The 16,771-nt window shown below is 34.0% G+C and overlaps 1 protein-coding gene across 5 annotated transcripts in view; it reads left to right on the top strand.

Annotated features, from left to right (window-relative positions):
* Positions 1-16,771, top strand: part of satb2 (SATB homeobox 2) — an 81,215-nt gene that overhangs the window by 14,831 nt on the left and 49,613 nt on the right. For 3 of the 5 annotated variants that reach the window (XM_073912043.1, XM_073912044.1, XM_073912045.1), the window contains one exon: positions 8,539-8,726. In XM_073912043.1, the coding sequence (XP_073768144.1) occupies positions 8,539-8,726 (188 nt within the window). Of the gene's footprint in view, positions 1-7,004; positions 7,096-8,538; positions 8,727-16,771 lie in introns of those variants that run through there. The other 2 variants (XM_017357700.3, XM_005167709.5) reach the window with 1 other exon arrangement.

The raw sequence follows: 16,771 nt of genomic DNA, 5'->3' as shown, positions 1-16,771 counted from the left end.
AGATGACGGCGCTGTGTTAACCTGGCCAAGGGCAGCATAGCAATAACAAACACAGGATCACAGAACCACTGCAACCCCTGACCTTAGAGCCCTTGCCCAACACCACACATATTACTATCAAAACGAATGGCTTTAAAGTACTAAACAAGGCAGAAGGAAAGAGATGATCACAAGCTAGGAAGTATTTTATATTGTTTTGTTGATTTTTTTTTTTTTAATGAATTGATTACATGCAAATGTAACCATACTTTGAATTTGTAAAAGTTAATTCAGGAAAAAAATATGCATTTTTTTTTTCCCGCTAAACACTGAAAAAACCTAAATATCCATTTTTGACTTTTGGATACTGTGGGGTTTGTGGCCAAACACTGTTGCTGTTTTCTTCAAATCTGTGATACTTTGCATTAAAACATGTCTCTTTTGCATGCCACTGAGTCATAATTGTAAATGAACTGAAATGTAGACTACAAACATGTCACAGAGAAAGAGAAGGATCAAGTTCTGTGGTACTGCTCTGAGTCGAGTCTGACAGGCTGCTCTAGTCCAGAGCTCTCAGACCTGATTGAGGTTTTAATAAGTAAGAGTAATATGACCTGGCTCCAGTCCCCATTTCTTTCTCTTTCTCTCTCTCTCTCTCTCTCTCTTTCTCTTTCGCTCTCTTTGTATTTTCCCTGTCCTTTCACTCAGTGTTTTAGCGCATCAGAAACACATAAATCTATTCCAGCTTTGGGAACATACACAGAGCCAGAGACGATTTTGAACCGAGAAGGTGGATCAGTGATGTGTAATTCTGCTCTAACCCTCTCTAACAAGCACGTCAGCGTGTGTCGCCGTCCCGTTCGACAGAAAACTCACCTCATCTGCGTCTGAACAACAACCATTTCTTGGTTAGCTTCACTGAAGTTCGCCAATAACAAACCCAGCCATCAATTTGCTACAGAAAGCAAATCGTAAATCAGAGTCTTTGACAGATGACAAGCCAATCGAAGACATTAGCGGCCAATGGCTCGGTTCTTCATTGGTGAGTGGCAGTAAATGATTCACACTGAAGTGTCCTATAGTTCCGCCCAGTCGTGAAACCAAACTTGTGTAGGCCGCTTGCTTTCTTTGATTGACTAAATTGTTCTTCTGCCAAACTGCTGTCAGCGAAGGCTGGGAGAGTCTGAAAACTGACTGATGTAGAGTGAAGCAAGTGGTGAGTAAAGTGGGTAAGACTTTATTTTATACCTATCTGTCTAAATATTTGGCTGAGGATATGTGATTAAACATTTTGAAAAGCGTTCTCCATTGCATTAAGAGTGAATCTCACATTTACAAGTGTTTCACTGATCACAGTGGCAGTGAATTGTTGTGTTACTCAAAGGTGTGTTTGAGATGTCTGACTGTTTGTGGGCTTCGTTCTTAGGAATTTGTTTATTGTCCTTGTCACAAGAACCATGAAAGTGGACTTTGGTCCCTGTTAAGCTAATGACGACACAAATGGCATCAGCATCAGTAGCTGTAAACAACTCCCATCCGTCCGTTCCATCACCTACGTCCCAGAGACAAACCATTGATAAAAGCCTGTTCTCCTTGAGTGTGGTGCATTTGTCTGTGTAAATGTTGATTCTTTGTCTAGACATCTACTGGCCTTTCTGTTCCCGTGCTGGCTGTGGTTTTCCTATAGGAATGCAGAGAAAAGGTCCAATTATTTTAAGATTTCTCTCAGGTTGAATTGTTGGGATTTAGAGATTACGGTCTGAGAGGGGGTAAGGGATGGGGTAGTGTATGGCTGAAACTGATTCATTTCTAATGCTGCACTTGTAAGATTCAACCCAAAACATGGAAAACTCATCTACTGCCTTGCCATTTTAAATTATTTTAATTAAATTGTTTAATGCAACAGTTTAGTTAATTTGAGACCAATTTGAATTAAAATATCTTAGTGTTTTAAAACTGTAGCATATGGTGAGTTCAGTTTTAAGCTGCCACATGTTTTGTTTAAAGTGTTTATTTTCTGAAAATAAAAAGGCAAAAATAGGTTTAAAACAAGTCTATTTATTTGTGCACAATGTGAAAAATGCAAAAAAAAATTTAACAAAACATACAATGGCAAATATTGTTGCATTGATTAAGTTTAGGTTGCAAAAATTGATATATTTGTATATGTAATGACTATTGTTTCAAAATATATTATTAATAAATAATTTTGTCCATTCTTCATTCTATATATATATATATATATATATATATATATATATATATATATATATATATATATATATATATATATATATATATATATATATATATATATATATATATATAGCTTAAATTTAAATTATATATTTTTAAAACTTTATTTTTAAATTAATAATTACATGAACTAATTAGATATTAGTTTTAATGTAAATGTTTATATTACAGTTGAGGATTTTGCAACAGTAAAAGGTATTTTAAGCACTTTTGATGAGTCTTACATTCTTAATACTTAAATTTATAATCTAAATACAAATACATACGTGCTATTTATCATTCAATCCCACAAAAGCAAGAATCTTTACCATACAATATTTAAAGCTTTAATCTTTAAGCAAGGGCCGTGCGACCATCAAAACTTCCACAGTGCACACCAATAGCGCAGTCTTTCCTTGTCCAGAAACTGTGCTGTGATTCTTACCTTCAGCACAGACCTGCGAAGTCCATTGACGAAGCTCCTTATCAGCTGAACTTGAATAAATTCATTAGAAAAAGCACTGCTCGAGTCATGTTGTGGGTCAAAAACTCATCGTGCCCCACAGACGTCCTGGTTTTCATGTTAAGTGGGCAGATCACATTCTTAAGGGCCCCTCCTCCGCTTTCAAACGCTGGATCAATTTCTTTTCACTGTGTTTATGTTATCATTTGTAAATCTTACCAGAACTGGACCATGAGGCACAAGCGGGGAACTCATACACAGTCTAATGAAGTATTTACAGATCATTCCAACTGTCAAATACTTTTGCCCAATGACATAGTGCAGAGTTGCTCACGCTTAACAACTCGCGTTTGCTTTCCATAGCCCTGCATGAATGTCTCAGGTCAGGCGGATTTCATTTCAGGTAAATTCTAATGCTTGGACCTGCAAAACAGTTTTGGGTGTTTTTCGGCTCTCAAACGAAATGATTTGCTGTTGTCTTTAAAGAACATTTAGTCTAGATCTCATTTGCGTGCACAAATGTTACGCCGTGCGAAACATTCATTCAAGAGACCATAAATTGGTAAGACAAGCAAAACATAAATTATGGAACATATATGTTTTGCAGGACCGCGTGTATTGCACATGTTTTTTTTCCCAAACAAAATGTTATCAGTACTTTTTAGGTTAATTGTCATGTTTGCATTTTTGTTGTGATATATTTATATAGAATAGTAGTTATAAAATAATAATAATAATAATTATTATTATTATTATTATTATTATTATTATTATTATTATTATTATCATTATCATTATCATCATTTTAGTTGTTCTTGTTGAATTTTGTTTTCTTAGGAACATCTGAACAATTTTTCCAGGTGGAAATACGGGGGAATCGTGACCTCTCTATGAAAGCAATTAGTTCCTTTAATTCCCATTACATTTTCACTTAAAAACAAATGGGATTGAAGTATATATTTGGGATGTTTTATTTCATGCTAAATTTGCCTACTATTAGATAACACCTATTATAGACACCTTTAATAAAATCACATCGCTCGCCCGCTTTATTTTCGTATAACGAAATCAACACGACGCGATTATGTTACATAAAGTTTTTTTTTTCTGATAACTTCGTTTGCAGGCTATTGTATTGTGATGGCATTTGTGTAAATGCATACAATTTCCGAAAACGTTACAAATCACACTTTCAAAATAAATGTATAGTATTTATAGGATGTTTTACAAAAAAGTAACACTGTTTTCCAAACCAGACTGTACATTTGAACTGAGTTCATCGTTAACTGGAGCTGTCAAGTCTGAAAGTGCTGAACTTTAAGACCTTTTTTTTTTTTTTTAAATACGAAAGATGCATATATTTATTCTTGTGTTTTGCAAGTCAGTCCCAGAAATGTTAGTGTTCGTTTTGTTCGTCTTGTCAATGAAAGGGCTGGGAAATAGCACTGTTTTGTGGCCATTATGCAACATGCAATGAAACAGACTAGTTCATTCAGGCCTGTCATGCGGCATGCGCAGACTGCAGAATATCAATGTAAAGGCGATTTAAAGCTTCGAGCAACATCGAAATTAATTTATTCTTAGCTTTATAGTTTGTAATAATTAATGATCCGAGACTAGTTAATTTACGATATGCATAATATAATGTCATAATTATAATTGTTGTTATTAATTCAATATGATCATGCATGAATATGCTTACAAATATGCTTATATTTAACATATTTTCAGATGGAATATCATACTTTATTTCACATTAGAGTTTAACATGCAGGCTGGTTAAACAATGTGTGATGAGTGGTGAAGCAGTGAACATAATAATTTTACTATGACTATTATCTAAAAAAATTAAGAAAAAAAATGCTCTTAGTGAAATTAGTTTATTATATAATTTTTTTGAAGTTGATTTAGCCTAAGTGTTTTAATTGCCTTTTCCCCTTCATAGATTGATTGTCACCGTTGAGGATTGCTGTGATTCACCTGGTGTTTTATCTGCACTGTGCGGGTGCTATTTTATATTATTTATAATTAATTTATTATTTAAATCGCCCATCGTAATAAGCACATTTTATGAAAACAAGTAACACAAATTTCAAAACAATTCACCTCTGGACTGCTGATGCAGTGTTGATTCTGGCCAGTAGACGATGCTATTTCCACATTTACTACTTAAAGACCATGCAGTCAACCGAATCAGCAATGACCCGAAGGCACTGAATTTTTAATTTTTTTTTTTTTTTTTAACACAAACATAACTCAGAAATAACAATGAATGTTTGTGTTTCGAAAATAGGCAAATTTTACCTTTGGCCGACAATGTTGGTTTAAATCCATTAGATATGTTATATTTTTTATGATGTTTTGCGGGACCAGACATATTTTTTTAAATGCCCTAGATGTTTTATTCTTTGAATTTAAATTAGATTTTTAATGTAGATCTGGATGAAGAAGGCATAAGTCTTTCTATAATTTAAAGTCGTTAAAAGTAATAATGTCTATTAACTATTTCTCGGGCGTTAACAATAGCTCACATTAAAGCTTAATTTAAAAGAAAATCCATTGTTTTTTTTAATGAAATGTCGCTTCATTCAATCAGTCTTGGACGTGTGACGTTATGATTTAATTCGAAACAGAAGCTCCGCACGTTCCAAACCTCCACGTAATTATTGTCATGTTTTATAGATTCATCGGGGAAACTGCATCTTTTCAATTATTTACTTTTTCAACCTGAAATGTTTTCTTGTTTTTGAAGTCTCGGGCATATATATTTTTAATTGTTTCACGGTTTGACTCTTTCTGCTTGAATGTTGTTTTGACTCCAAGTAGTCAGCTAATTTTAGATCCCCAGTTACCCAAGAAATGGAAAAGAGACAGCTCATGAGGTCCCTAAAAAAGATGCTCAAAAAGGCTTTACAAATTAAGCCAGAGTTCAATAATTTAAGTGTGCTTAAACACCACGTTTTTGCGTGCAATACGTTTATATCAATAAGAGAAACACTCCCGTAGACATATACTGATTTTTCACGTTTGTTTTTTTTCCTATTTGTATCTGCGATATCAACTGATGATATATATATATATATATATATATATATATAATTCATACCAAATACAATTAAAATTATACCTAATTAAGCTTGATAAATCGTTTAGATATTTTAACTGCTATATTAGCCTTTTTAATAACAAAGCAATTAACATTTAGCAGAGGCACTGAAATAAAATAATAATAAAAAAACATTATGAAAGGGTCAAATAAGTAAAATAGGCCTATCTTCTGGTGGTTTTGTACATTATGCCATCATAATACTGTTTAAATATTTAGTGAGCTATATCTAGCCCATATCTTTTCATTCATTCATTCATTCATTCATTCATTGCATGTGTATCACATATATTTGTTCATCTCTAAACCTGCTGCTTTGTGGCCTATTGCGATAAAATATTAATTTTCTCACGGAAGTCGTGTTCACCGAATAGCACAGTTTAATTTTGCATTCAGATATAACATAAACTAAATTCATCGAGGGAGAAAGAGAGAGCTCGCGTGCCATCAGCGAATAGCCTGTGTTTTTCTCTTTGAGAACCCGGGATGCATTATGCATCTAATTATAATATGTCTAATAATTTTGGTTCAAATATTTCTAATATTAAACATTACCAAAATATTAGGATTATTATTTTGTTAATCATTTTGATTGGATCTTTATCTGCCAGATTGAAGATTGAAAAGTAATGTGTCGTTTTTATTTTCCATACAATAATCAACACTTTAAAATAATAATAATAATAATAACAACAATAATAATTATTATTATTATTACTATTGTTATTATTATTATTACTGTGATTATTATTGTTATTTGTATTATATCGGTGTCTATATAATATTACGCTATTTAACGATTTTTGTATTCTTATTCCTAATATTGCATTTGGTTGTAGAGTTGTGGAAATAAACAGGCATCTGCTGAAAACAGAAATTTAACTGATAGGAAACGCATTGTTTTTGTAGATGTCTTTATTCTGTCAGGGGCCACAAACGTATTTGCTACTGTACATTAAAAAGCCCAGATATGAAGAAGACATTCGTCTCTTTTTCACGTTTTATTTATAACTAGGTTGGTCAAATTCAGAGGAACACATTAAAAACTAATATTAGAATGTTCTATGTATTTATACAATGTATTATTTAGTCTATATTAGCAACTCAATTCCATGCTGCATTTTACCTGTCACGCAACGCTGCAACATCATCATCACCATGATCATTATCTTATATTATAATAGTGACGAATGAGGTGGGAGAATCAGCCAGCTTTCGCTCACACACCCCAGAGTGTCTCAAAGCAGCAGAACAGCCAACTGCATACACACCATTGTGCACTTAATGAGCTCTCAAACCATTGTGGAACAAGGTAAGAGACTTTATGATTAATCTAAATGTGTGCATGCATTTAAATCCTGATGTGTTGAAGCTTATATGTAGCTTTATGTGAAATACTGACAGAGGCCATAGCTGAGTAATTGCACAGTTTTAAATTAAGAATTTGTTATTAGAAATTAATTTTCTGTAATTAGAAGTTATATCGTTCCTATTTCCTTTTACGGAGCTTTCAGGTTGAACTTTGACAGCTTGTAGGGGTGATTTGAATTTGTTGAAAGAATTGATGAAGGCAGCTAATTAAAACCTAAACCAGAACCATCAGCTTCATGCAAATGTCTTTTTGAGCATCGTTCATTTCTTTTGGACACCAAAAGAGCAGTGCACACCATAAACCGATTCAAGTCAAGATTTCAATTTTGTCTCTAATGTAAATTGTTTCAATTTTCAAAGCTTACAGGTTTTTGAGATGGTGTCATTTGCGATTTCAGTTGTCCTTTTCTTTTAGGACCACCAAAGACTGGGAAATCAACCATTCCGTTAAGACAACAACTCCGCTAATTGAGACAAAAACTAAATCCGCTACATTTTAAATTTATAAAGTGCATCTTCCATCATTTCCAAACAAGGTTTTCCCATTTTCCGTCCTAACAATAAGCTATAAACCCATCTGTGTATTTTTCTCATCTAGTTTGCACGTTGCATATAGTCTACTTTCTACAGTAGGTATTTTTGCGTCGGTCTGCCGGATTACTAGTTAATTTAGCATAATTAACATACTACACTTACAAAAACGCGCTATGTTCACGTCGAGATCAATGCATTAAAAGGAGATGCCGATGTGTAATTGATCTGAAACAATTTCTTTAAAAAATAAATACGATTAGTTGTGCGAATGTCAAGCCAAATAAAAAAGTGTTAAAACAGAAGTCAGGTAAACAGAAGTGCGCTTTATTGATAACTTATACATGGAATGCATTAATTACTTACCTTGGACAGCCCCGTCCCTCCCTCCCTCTCTCCCTGTCACACTTCCACGTTTGCTCTCCAGTCCTCCTCCCCTCCCACTCCCACTCCTCTCTCGGCTCTCCGTCAGTCTGCGCGCCGCGCAAGGAAGAGATTGAAAGTGACACACTTACGTTGTTGCTCTTGAGATTTTACGCCGCTCTAATAGGTAATGTCCGAATCGTCCAAAGTAGATAGCCTAGGTAACGTCTGTTTTAGCTTTGTTTCTCTTTTTGTGCATGCAGCAACCTATACGGACGTGTTCAGATTTTGATGCTCTCGCCCGCTGTTAAGGTTTTCGTTTCAGCGACGGACACTAGTGATTCAAACTCGCGGTAAACGCTGAGCAAGATTGTTAAAGACGGTCGCAGGTCGCTTGTCGGAAACTTCTCGGATCTCTGTGCTCTTGCACCATCCTATTTCGAGCACTCTCTCTTCATGCTGTCTGTCTCCTACTACCTGTACCCCTCAGCTTGGAGTCTCTTAGTTCCAGTGGCTCGATCACAGAGCAGAGTGCACGGAGCCCAAGTGTCCAACACCGAACCAGACCGTTTTCAGTCCTCCACGAGGCAGCGAGAAGCCCAGCCCTGGATTCAATACTTTTAATCAATGGACAGAGCCCTCTCAACGGCCAACCGAGGTACCGACACGCCATAAGCAGTAAGTGCAACAGAAAATAACTTTCGTCTTGTTTCATCAGATGCATTCATTATAGCTGCTACTGTAATAACAGGTTCCCATTGGAGCTAAGTAGCATCTCTGTTATTCTGGATATTGATTAAGGTAAATAATGAGTTTGAATGTGAAAGTGAATTATTTTGAGCCTTTATTAAGAAAATGCATTTAGGCCTAAATAAACAGTTTAAAAGGCTATGGATGTTTTACACATTTACACTAATAACATACTTCTCTTGCAGCAACTTTGTCTCGTTATTTCATGTAAGAAATAACAAATGTTGAAGTTACAGAACTTGTGGTTGACGTGGAAAGGGTAAAATGCTGAATGCAATAGCCGAGAGGAAGGGATTCGCAATAATTAGACTAGTAACAATTGCATTTATTAAGCAGTCTAATGATAATAATAAAAATAATGGTTTAAGAATTATTTTGCAAATTTAACTTTTTAATAGAATTTCAATTCACAAATTATAGAATAGGCTAGTGCATTTAAGGACAAAGTCAGGAAAGTATAGGACAAGAGCAACCAGAGTAGGTTAATACATCTTGTAATACATCAATCGTGTGGAAATTTGAATAATGGCATTATCTTTAAGGAATTACCTATAGCTCATTTTTCCTGTTCTGCTAAATTTAAATATTTAGGCTATATAATATACCAGATCGTCGGTTTTCTCTGGAATGTATTTATTGTTCTTTTTTGACGTGTGTTTCGTTTTAAGGTATAGATGGTTTAAAAATGATTCTAATCTTATTTTGATTTATGACATTTAAACCATTAGCTAAATAGTGCAATACGACATTATCATAGCATTTTCAATAGGATTTTTTTTTACTTCAGCCTCAACATGATTAGGCCTTTAGTTTAGCTTCACACGTGTTTGACTTTTGTCTGTGGTCTCATCGCCCTCACGTCGTGTGTGTGTGTGTGTGTGTGTGTGTGTGTGTGTGTGTGTGTGTGTGTGTATGTGAAGCCCATGTTTTCATACATTTTAATTTGATTGCTTAATTTTGTAATATACAGATGCAAATGACATATTCCGTATATTATTATAAAAATGAACAAAGACCAGAACAAAAACATCGTTATTAATTGTTAAGTGTGTCAAATAAATGTTAGCCGTGAAAATTTGAGGAGCGTCATGATTTTTAACGTCAACAGTTTTTTCGTTTGACAATAATATTTTAATGCTGCTTCTCCATGGTTTTAAAGAATTTGTGCAAGTAGCTCACGTTAAAAGTATCGAGACAACATTGTATTGTTAAACAACGTGTTTTAAGAGAAACAACCTATGAAGGAGAATATGAAGCATTAGAGCGGACATAATAAAGTTCTATGGATGTTTTATTCGAGCAAAATCACTTTTACACTTTGGTGTTTCAGTACAATATAAAAAGTGCTTTTAAATTGATTTAATTAAATTAAGTTTTGCATTTGTCAAAATACCCTAACAGCCGAATATTCTATACAGACAGCTCAAAATAAACCAGAATAGGACAGCTAGACAGTGTATTTGTAAAATAAGTTTGAGTGGTTTAAGTTTATGTCAGACCTAAAAGTAATAATCCGACGAATTAAACCGAACCAGAATCACTCGATAAAAAGTCAAAGCACATGGAAGTCACTGTTTCCCGCTATGACAATACACAGTGTCCCTCTTTAAAATGGCACACGCCTTTGAAGTGATTGTGATTTTTCTTTTACACAGAGTCTGTGGATTCCTCTTTAACATTAGGATGACGGAAGTAAACCGAGCCGTCTTTGCATCAAGTAAAAGAAAGAAAAAAGACATCTCAAAATTAAGTAATGAAATTGCCTTCTGTTGTCAAAAACAATACACATTAAATAGAAATTGAACCACATTCCAGGAGACAGTTACACTTATTAGACTCTCAAGAAAATAGCTAAATGAAAAAAAAAGAAGAAAAAAAAACGCACACTTGATTTGTTATTATATTACATGCGATATTTTTCCCCTGTCATTTCAAACTCCGACTTATGTATACATCACTTTAAAACATTATAGCAATGCATTTGAAGAGTCACTCACAAAATCATGTCTGTGCAAGAGGGGCTATGATTGCTATATATCTGCCATCAGCGTTAGAGATCATTCTGTTTCTTTTTAAAGTTACACTGATGTATCCATTATTCATTTGAACAAACCTGGCCCCCATAGCCAGCGGAGACGTTTTCTTAACCAAGACCAAAAGGAAAAACAAAACGTTAATTAGTCTCCGTAACAGAGAGTCTCTATACGTCTCAGTAATTTTGCAATAGATGGAAGCCTCTGAAGATACTTTAATCTCGCGCTTTGGGGAGCCCATCAAAATGGATCAAATCCAGCATTCAATCACCGCATGTTTTATCCAGCCTTACCTTCAGGGAGAATTCAGCGCCAGAACATTTTTTACTTTAGCCTGGAGGCTACTTACAGTACTTGCTAATTGTTTTGTTTAATACATAAGACGCTTGACGCTATCTGTTTAAAAGGAGCAGAGACGAGTATTATTTAAATTCATAATGTAGAAATAAAGTTATTTTTAAAATAGTCAAATACAGTATTGTATTATTGCATTATAATATGTCATTTATATCATATAATCTGTCATTATTTAATTTGCTAATTGAATTGAATTGAATTGAATTCTTCCGCCACAACTTAAAGTTCCTCCTGACGGCTTAAATCTGCGGATGATGTGTGCATTGATTTAAGTGCAGAGTAAACAGGTGTTTGTGTGGTAGCTGTTCTTAGGTTGTAGTCTACTTTAGGAGAATGGAAAGACTCTGGCTAAACTCTGGCACGCAAGTTAAAAAATATTAATTTGCCGCAAATTCGTCAAGACCTATAGGTGCAATTGGCACGTCATTCATTTGTTGCTTTTCCGCAACCACACAAAACTGGTATTGTTTTAATAATAATAATAATAATAATAATAATAATAATAATAATAATAATAATAATAATAATAACGAATTAAGTCATGTACATAGATTCATGCATAACTCCCGAAACCAAGACACTTTTATAACAGTCGAAAAAGTTCGGTATAGGCCTTGTATATATATATATATATATTCCTCTCCTATTGTTCTCACAATGCCTTTTAATAGATTGACTGATTGACTGAAAGTCAATCTGTGGATTGCTTCCATCAAATATTGGCTGCAATGATATTATGTAATGAAGATATTATTAATTCAATTCATTTTTCAATATGAGTAAGTTGTCACTACATGAAACCTATACATTAAGCAAATGAAATTTTGAAGCAGCAGAAATAAACAATAAAAAAATATAAATTTTTAAGTTGGGCTTATAAATACTGTAGCTATTCAATAAACTTAAAATAAAAAAAAACTTTATCCATTAATAATAGTGTTGTAGTTTCATTTCAGACGAAATTAGCTTCATTTATGTTCTTGGATCTTTCTTGAATTTGCAAGAATGTATTTATGTTTTTATCAAAAGCGTTTTAATTTTTTTTTTTAAGTATTTGACAAAATAAACATAAAAAATAGCTACAGACCTCATTTGTCTCATATACATATAAATAATCTCTGCATACTTAAATCCATACTGACTCCGTGTGTGTGTGTGTGTGTGTATGTTTGTGTGTGTATGTGTTCATATGTGTTTTATAGCCCTACTCAGTGTAGTCTACCATGTGTGATTTTTGTGAGTCAATGTGTGGTCCCTGGAAGTGTCAGAGCAGTGAGCCTGCTCTGTGGTTTGTGTGTGTTGAGTGTTTGTGTACACTTGTGTTTGTCCGCCTTTGTCTATGTGCGAGTCAAGAAAGCAAGAGATTTAGGGAGAACATAATAAACTGCTGCTCACTCTTTATCTTTTACTGTCTAAGATGTTTATTACTGAACTAAACTTGGTCCCCAGAAGGTCTGTCGCACCGTCTCTTCATATCTAAATGGACACTTTTTTTCATACAAGTCACATTTGCCAACTCAGCCACACCGTAATTTGTTTCTTTTCTTTTTTGCAATTGGATTCAGTTGTATATTATGGACACTTATTCGCTTCTTGCCTAAATTGTCTCTCATATATTTGCATTGAAAATAACCTAAAATTATAATTCGAGTGGTTTTACTCAAAATACTATTTGATATTTCTGAATCAATTGATATAAAACTTAATTTTATGGGTTAAATTATGTTCAAATTTGCTTTATTAATTTACATTTTTCTTTATATCTATGTCCAAGGAAGTCCTGTATTGAGCTTGTGGTACTATGTATATTTCCAGTGTAATCATCGGTCTTGGTTACAGTTTGATCTGCCATCAAATTCATGGGTGATAAGCTGCTATCTATCTGTTCTTCCCTTCCCAACGCACACACCTGTGAGACACCGAGGGGCCTTCAATACGAATCCCTCAACCATCTTCAGCTGCTTTATCTGTACCCTGACTGAGCCGATGCTTTAATAACCCTGCAATAAATGAGTATCACAGCCCTATTCCCTGGTCAATAAGGTTAACGCCTTAGCATGTTGTCAACACAAAGATACCACCAAGTTCTTTAACAACGCAGCTTTATCTCATCGTTCATTTGCATGCACGTCTCTATTAGTTGTTATTAACTGTTATCGGGTAAAGGGCTTTTATTACTCTGAGCTGGAAAACGAGCAAAAAATTAGACAATCTTTTTCATTCCTTGTTCTATTCATTTTCCAATCTTTTGCCTTTTTTCCCTTTTCTTTAGTCTCTCTCGATATTCGCTCTTTCCCTGCATGTGTGTGTGTAGGGACTGACAGTGTGAGTATAGTCAGATCAGTAGTGTGTCGTTTACTGCCCTCAGTTTCCTGTGTGTGGTACAGCTGGCAAAGGCCACACTCAGTGCCAAAGAAAAGAGTACAATTGGGAACGTTAGTGAAGGAAAGTGCTGAAAATGTAGATCGTATGCTTAAGAAAGGGTCTCTGCAGTGTGGTCGCCATAGTTTGGAAATTTGAGTCTCATGGGATCGGAGTTCTGTTCCACTCCCTCGTCTGGCTTCTCTCATCTACTCCTAAACATAACAGTCATTAGTTATGTTTGTAATGTGTGGCTGCAAGCATTACAAATAAAAACCAAACCGTGTATCTGGTTGTGAATACCTGTTGGTGTAGCATTGCAATGTAGGTGCTGTGCATCTTTCACTTGCATGGTGTGAGTCATTTATCAGGAAGGCTGCTTAGCATGTATGTTTTTTATCATCATGCAAAGTTGCATATTGGCAATAGCATAAGTAGTGTATTCTCTTCAAGATTTTGCAGTTCTGCTATTATTTACCCATTATTACTGTATGTAATATTTTTATTTAAATTAAGATTATGATTTAATTGTTTTATTGTATATGTATAACATATATATAAAGTGTTGGGGAAAGTAACTTTTGAAATTAATGCATTAAAATATTGACGTACTCCCCCCCCAAAAAAACTAGTCGTGTTGCTTAGTTACTTTTTGTAGTACTGCAAGTAATACTTTTTATAACCTGGCTGAGGCTTGATCCCATTCAGAACTTGTCTTTTTTCTTTTCTATTTTATTAGAGAAGTTCTGCAATTTAACAACGCACTATAAAACCTAAACCTTAATTTACCTTTCAAAAACACATCAAAATATTACAATTATGTTATCTGAGAACTCCATAGCTATACATGCTGCATATACAGATTATTAAAAGTTTATTATTCTTTACTACTTTTGTACTTTTTATCTTAAGTAAAATCACTGTACATTGAAACGATGCTCTTTCCTGCGAAATAATGAACACATTCTCTCATTTACTGCGTGAATCATTGAGACTACTTTAATTTTAATTCAGCAATTTATTTTTTAAAAGCAAATTAATTGCACTAAGAAGTAACCCAAATATTATTACTTATTTTTTTTTAAAGTAATGCGTTACTTTACTCATTACTTAGAAAAGTAATTTTATGGACCCTTTTCACATTTTTTTCTTTTTTAAATATTTCCCAAATTATGTTTACCATAGAAAGGAAATTTTTACAATATATCTGATAATATTTTTTCTTCTGAATAAAGTCTTTACATTTTTTTAAAAGCCATTTTAAGGTAAAAATTATTAGCCCCTTTAAGCTATATATTTTTTCTCGATAGTCGACAGAACAAACCATCGTTATACAATAACTTGCCTAATTACCCTAACCTGCCTAGATAACCTAAATAACACAATTAAGCCTTAAAATGTCACTTGAAGCTGTATAGAAGTGTCTTGAAAAATATCTAGTCAAATATTATTTACTGTCATCATAGCAAAGATAAAATAAATCAGTTATTAGAAATGAGTTATTAAAACTATTATGCTTAGAAATGTGTTGAAAACATCTTCTTTCCGTTAAACAGAAATTAGGCAAAAAATAAAATAAAATAAACAGCTAATAATTCAGGGGGTTTAATAATTCTGACTTCAACTGTACATGTATGTGTTTGTGAAAAAAATACATAACAGACTTAAAGTGATAGTTCACCAAAAAAACTGAATTTTCTGTCATTATTTACTAACCCTTTACATTTTTAGAAAGCTAGAAACATGTTACTATTGACTTCCATAGTATTTGTTTTTCTGACTATGGTAGTCAGTGGTTACAGGTTTTTTTAATCATTCTTCAAAATGTCTTGGTGTTTAAGAAAATAAAGTAACTGATTCAGTTTTGAAATCACTCGAGGGTGAGTTTCTAGTGAGTAAATATAAGGTGTGATATTTATGTGACAATTTTTGTGTGAACTTGATTATATTTTTGTGAACCGTCTCTTTAAGAATTTTAAATAATTTCTCTGATGACTGAAAAGGATATTTCAGTGGCAGAGTTTATTTATTAGCAATTCCTCCAGTTCATGCTTCATAATCTTCCAATGGTCCATTTCAATTTACACACAAAATGAAAAGTAATTTCATTCCAGTCTTATGCTAAAATAGAGAAAAAGAAAAACACTCTGTATTGATAAAGCCCCTCACTATTAGTTCAGCAAAGTCTGGATTAGATCTAGTAATGAATTGTCTCTTTTTACCTTGAGTTCATGAATTCCAAAACTTTAAATCACACTAGTTTAATGTGAAAGTATACAAAATAGTGTTAGGCTTGAATTGATCTATGACAGCAGCTGTGTATTAACCAGAATAAACTTTTTATAGCGCCATCACTGCAAATCTCCATACGCAAGTGACAAACAGACACACTGGAGCTCTCTTTATCTACCCATCAAATATTTGGTGCTTAGCTGGAGATAGCGAGAAAGAAAAAGATTGGTATAGAGATTGGAAAAGAGATTCAGACAGGCTCTTGATTGGGATCAGAAGACTCATTAAAATCAGACAGGTTTGGACCTGTGAAGCCCAGTGAGGGAAGGAGCAAAGACAAGCCATCAATGCCAGATGAATAAGACCTGATAAACATGCATTTGTAGGCAAACATATATAACATCCATAGTGTCACCGATTGTCAATGCATCAAAGACAATGGACATTGTGTCCGTTTGTGGTTTTATCCTCGCAAGCATCTGAAACATCTCAAGACACTTTTGCTGAAGAGATTTTATTTTACCCCTGGGACTGCAAGTTTAATGGGCAGACCCACATCGCAGACGAGCTGTTAATTAAAAGCAGATCAGTTCGCCTCATAGAGTTCACAGTGATCTTACACATATAGCGGTGGGTTGAATCTGTTATATTTTAAGACCTTATCCGTTATTGTTACTGAGTTGCAGTGTTTTAAAACTTAGTGCCAGGTAAAAAAAATCCCATGACAGAAATGAGAAGTAATGGCCTCAGAGAATGTCAGTTTTAATTGGAAAGCTGTGTTTAATGGGCGCTATTAATTTTGTATATGTATGCGAGTGTTTTCATAAGCATGCATGTCCATTGTTGTAGTGTATTGTTCACACTTGAGCTCTATTAAACTGCCTCAAAGGCTCTGTAAATCTCTTTCTTGTGTGTGTATGTGTGTATGTGTGTACAGTGTGGACCATCGGTTCTTGTTCCCTCAGCCTAACACATTTCTTTCCATTCAAA

Source organism: Danio rerio, chromosome 9 (assembly GCF_049306965.1).
Source record: "Danio rerio strain Tuebingen ecotype United States chromosome 9, GRCz12tu, whole genome shotgun sequence".
In the NCBI taxonomy this organism is placed as follows: Eukaryota; Metazoa; Chordata; class Actinopteri; order Cypriniformes; family Danionidae; genus Danio; species Danio rerio.
Note: the sequence above shows the minus strand (reverse complement) of the source record. Positions and strands in the feature narration are given on the sequence as shown.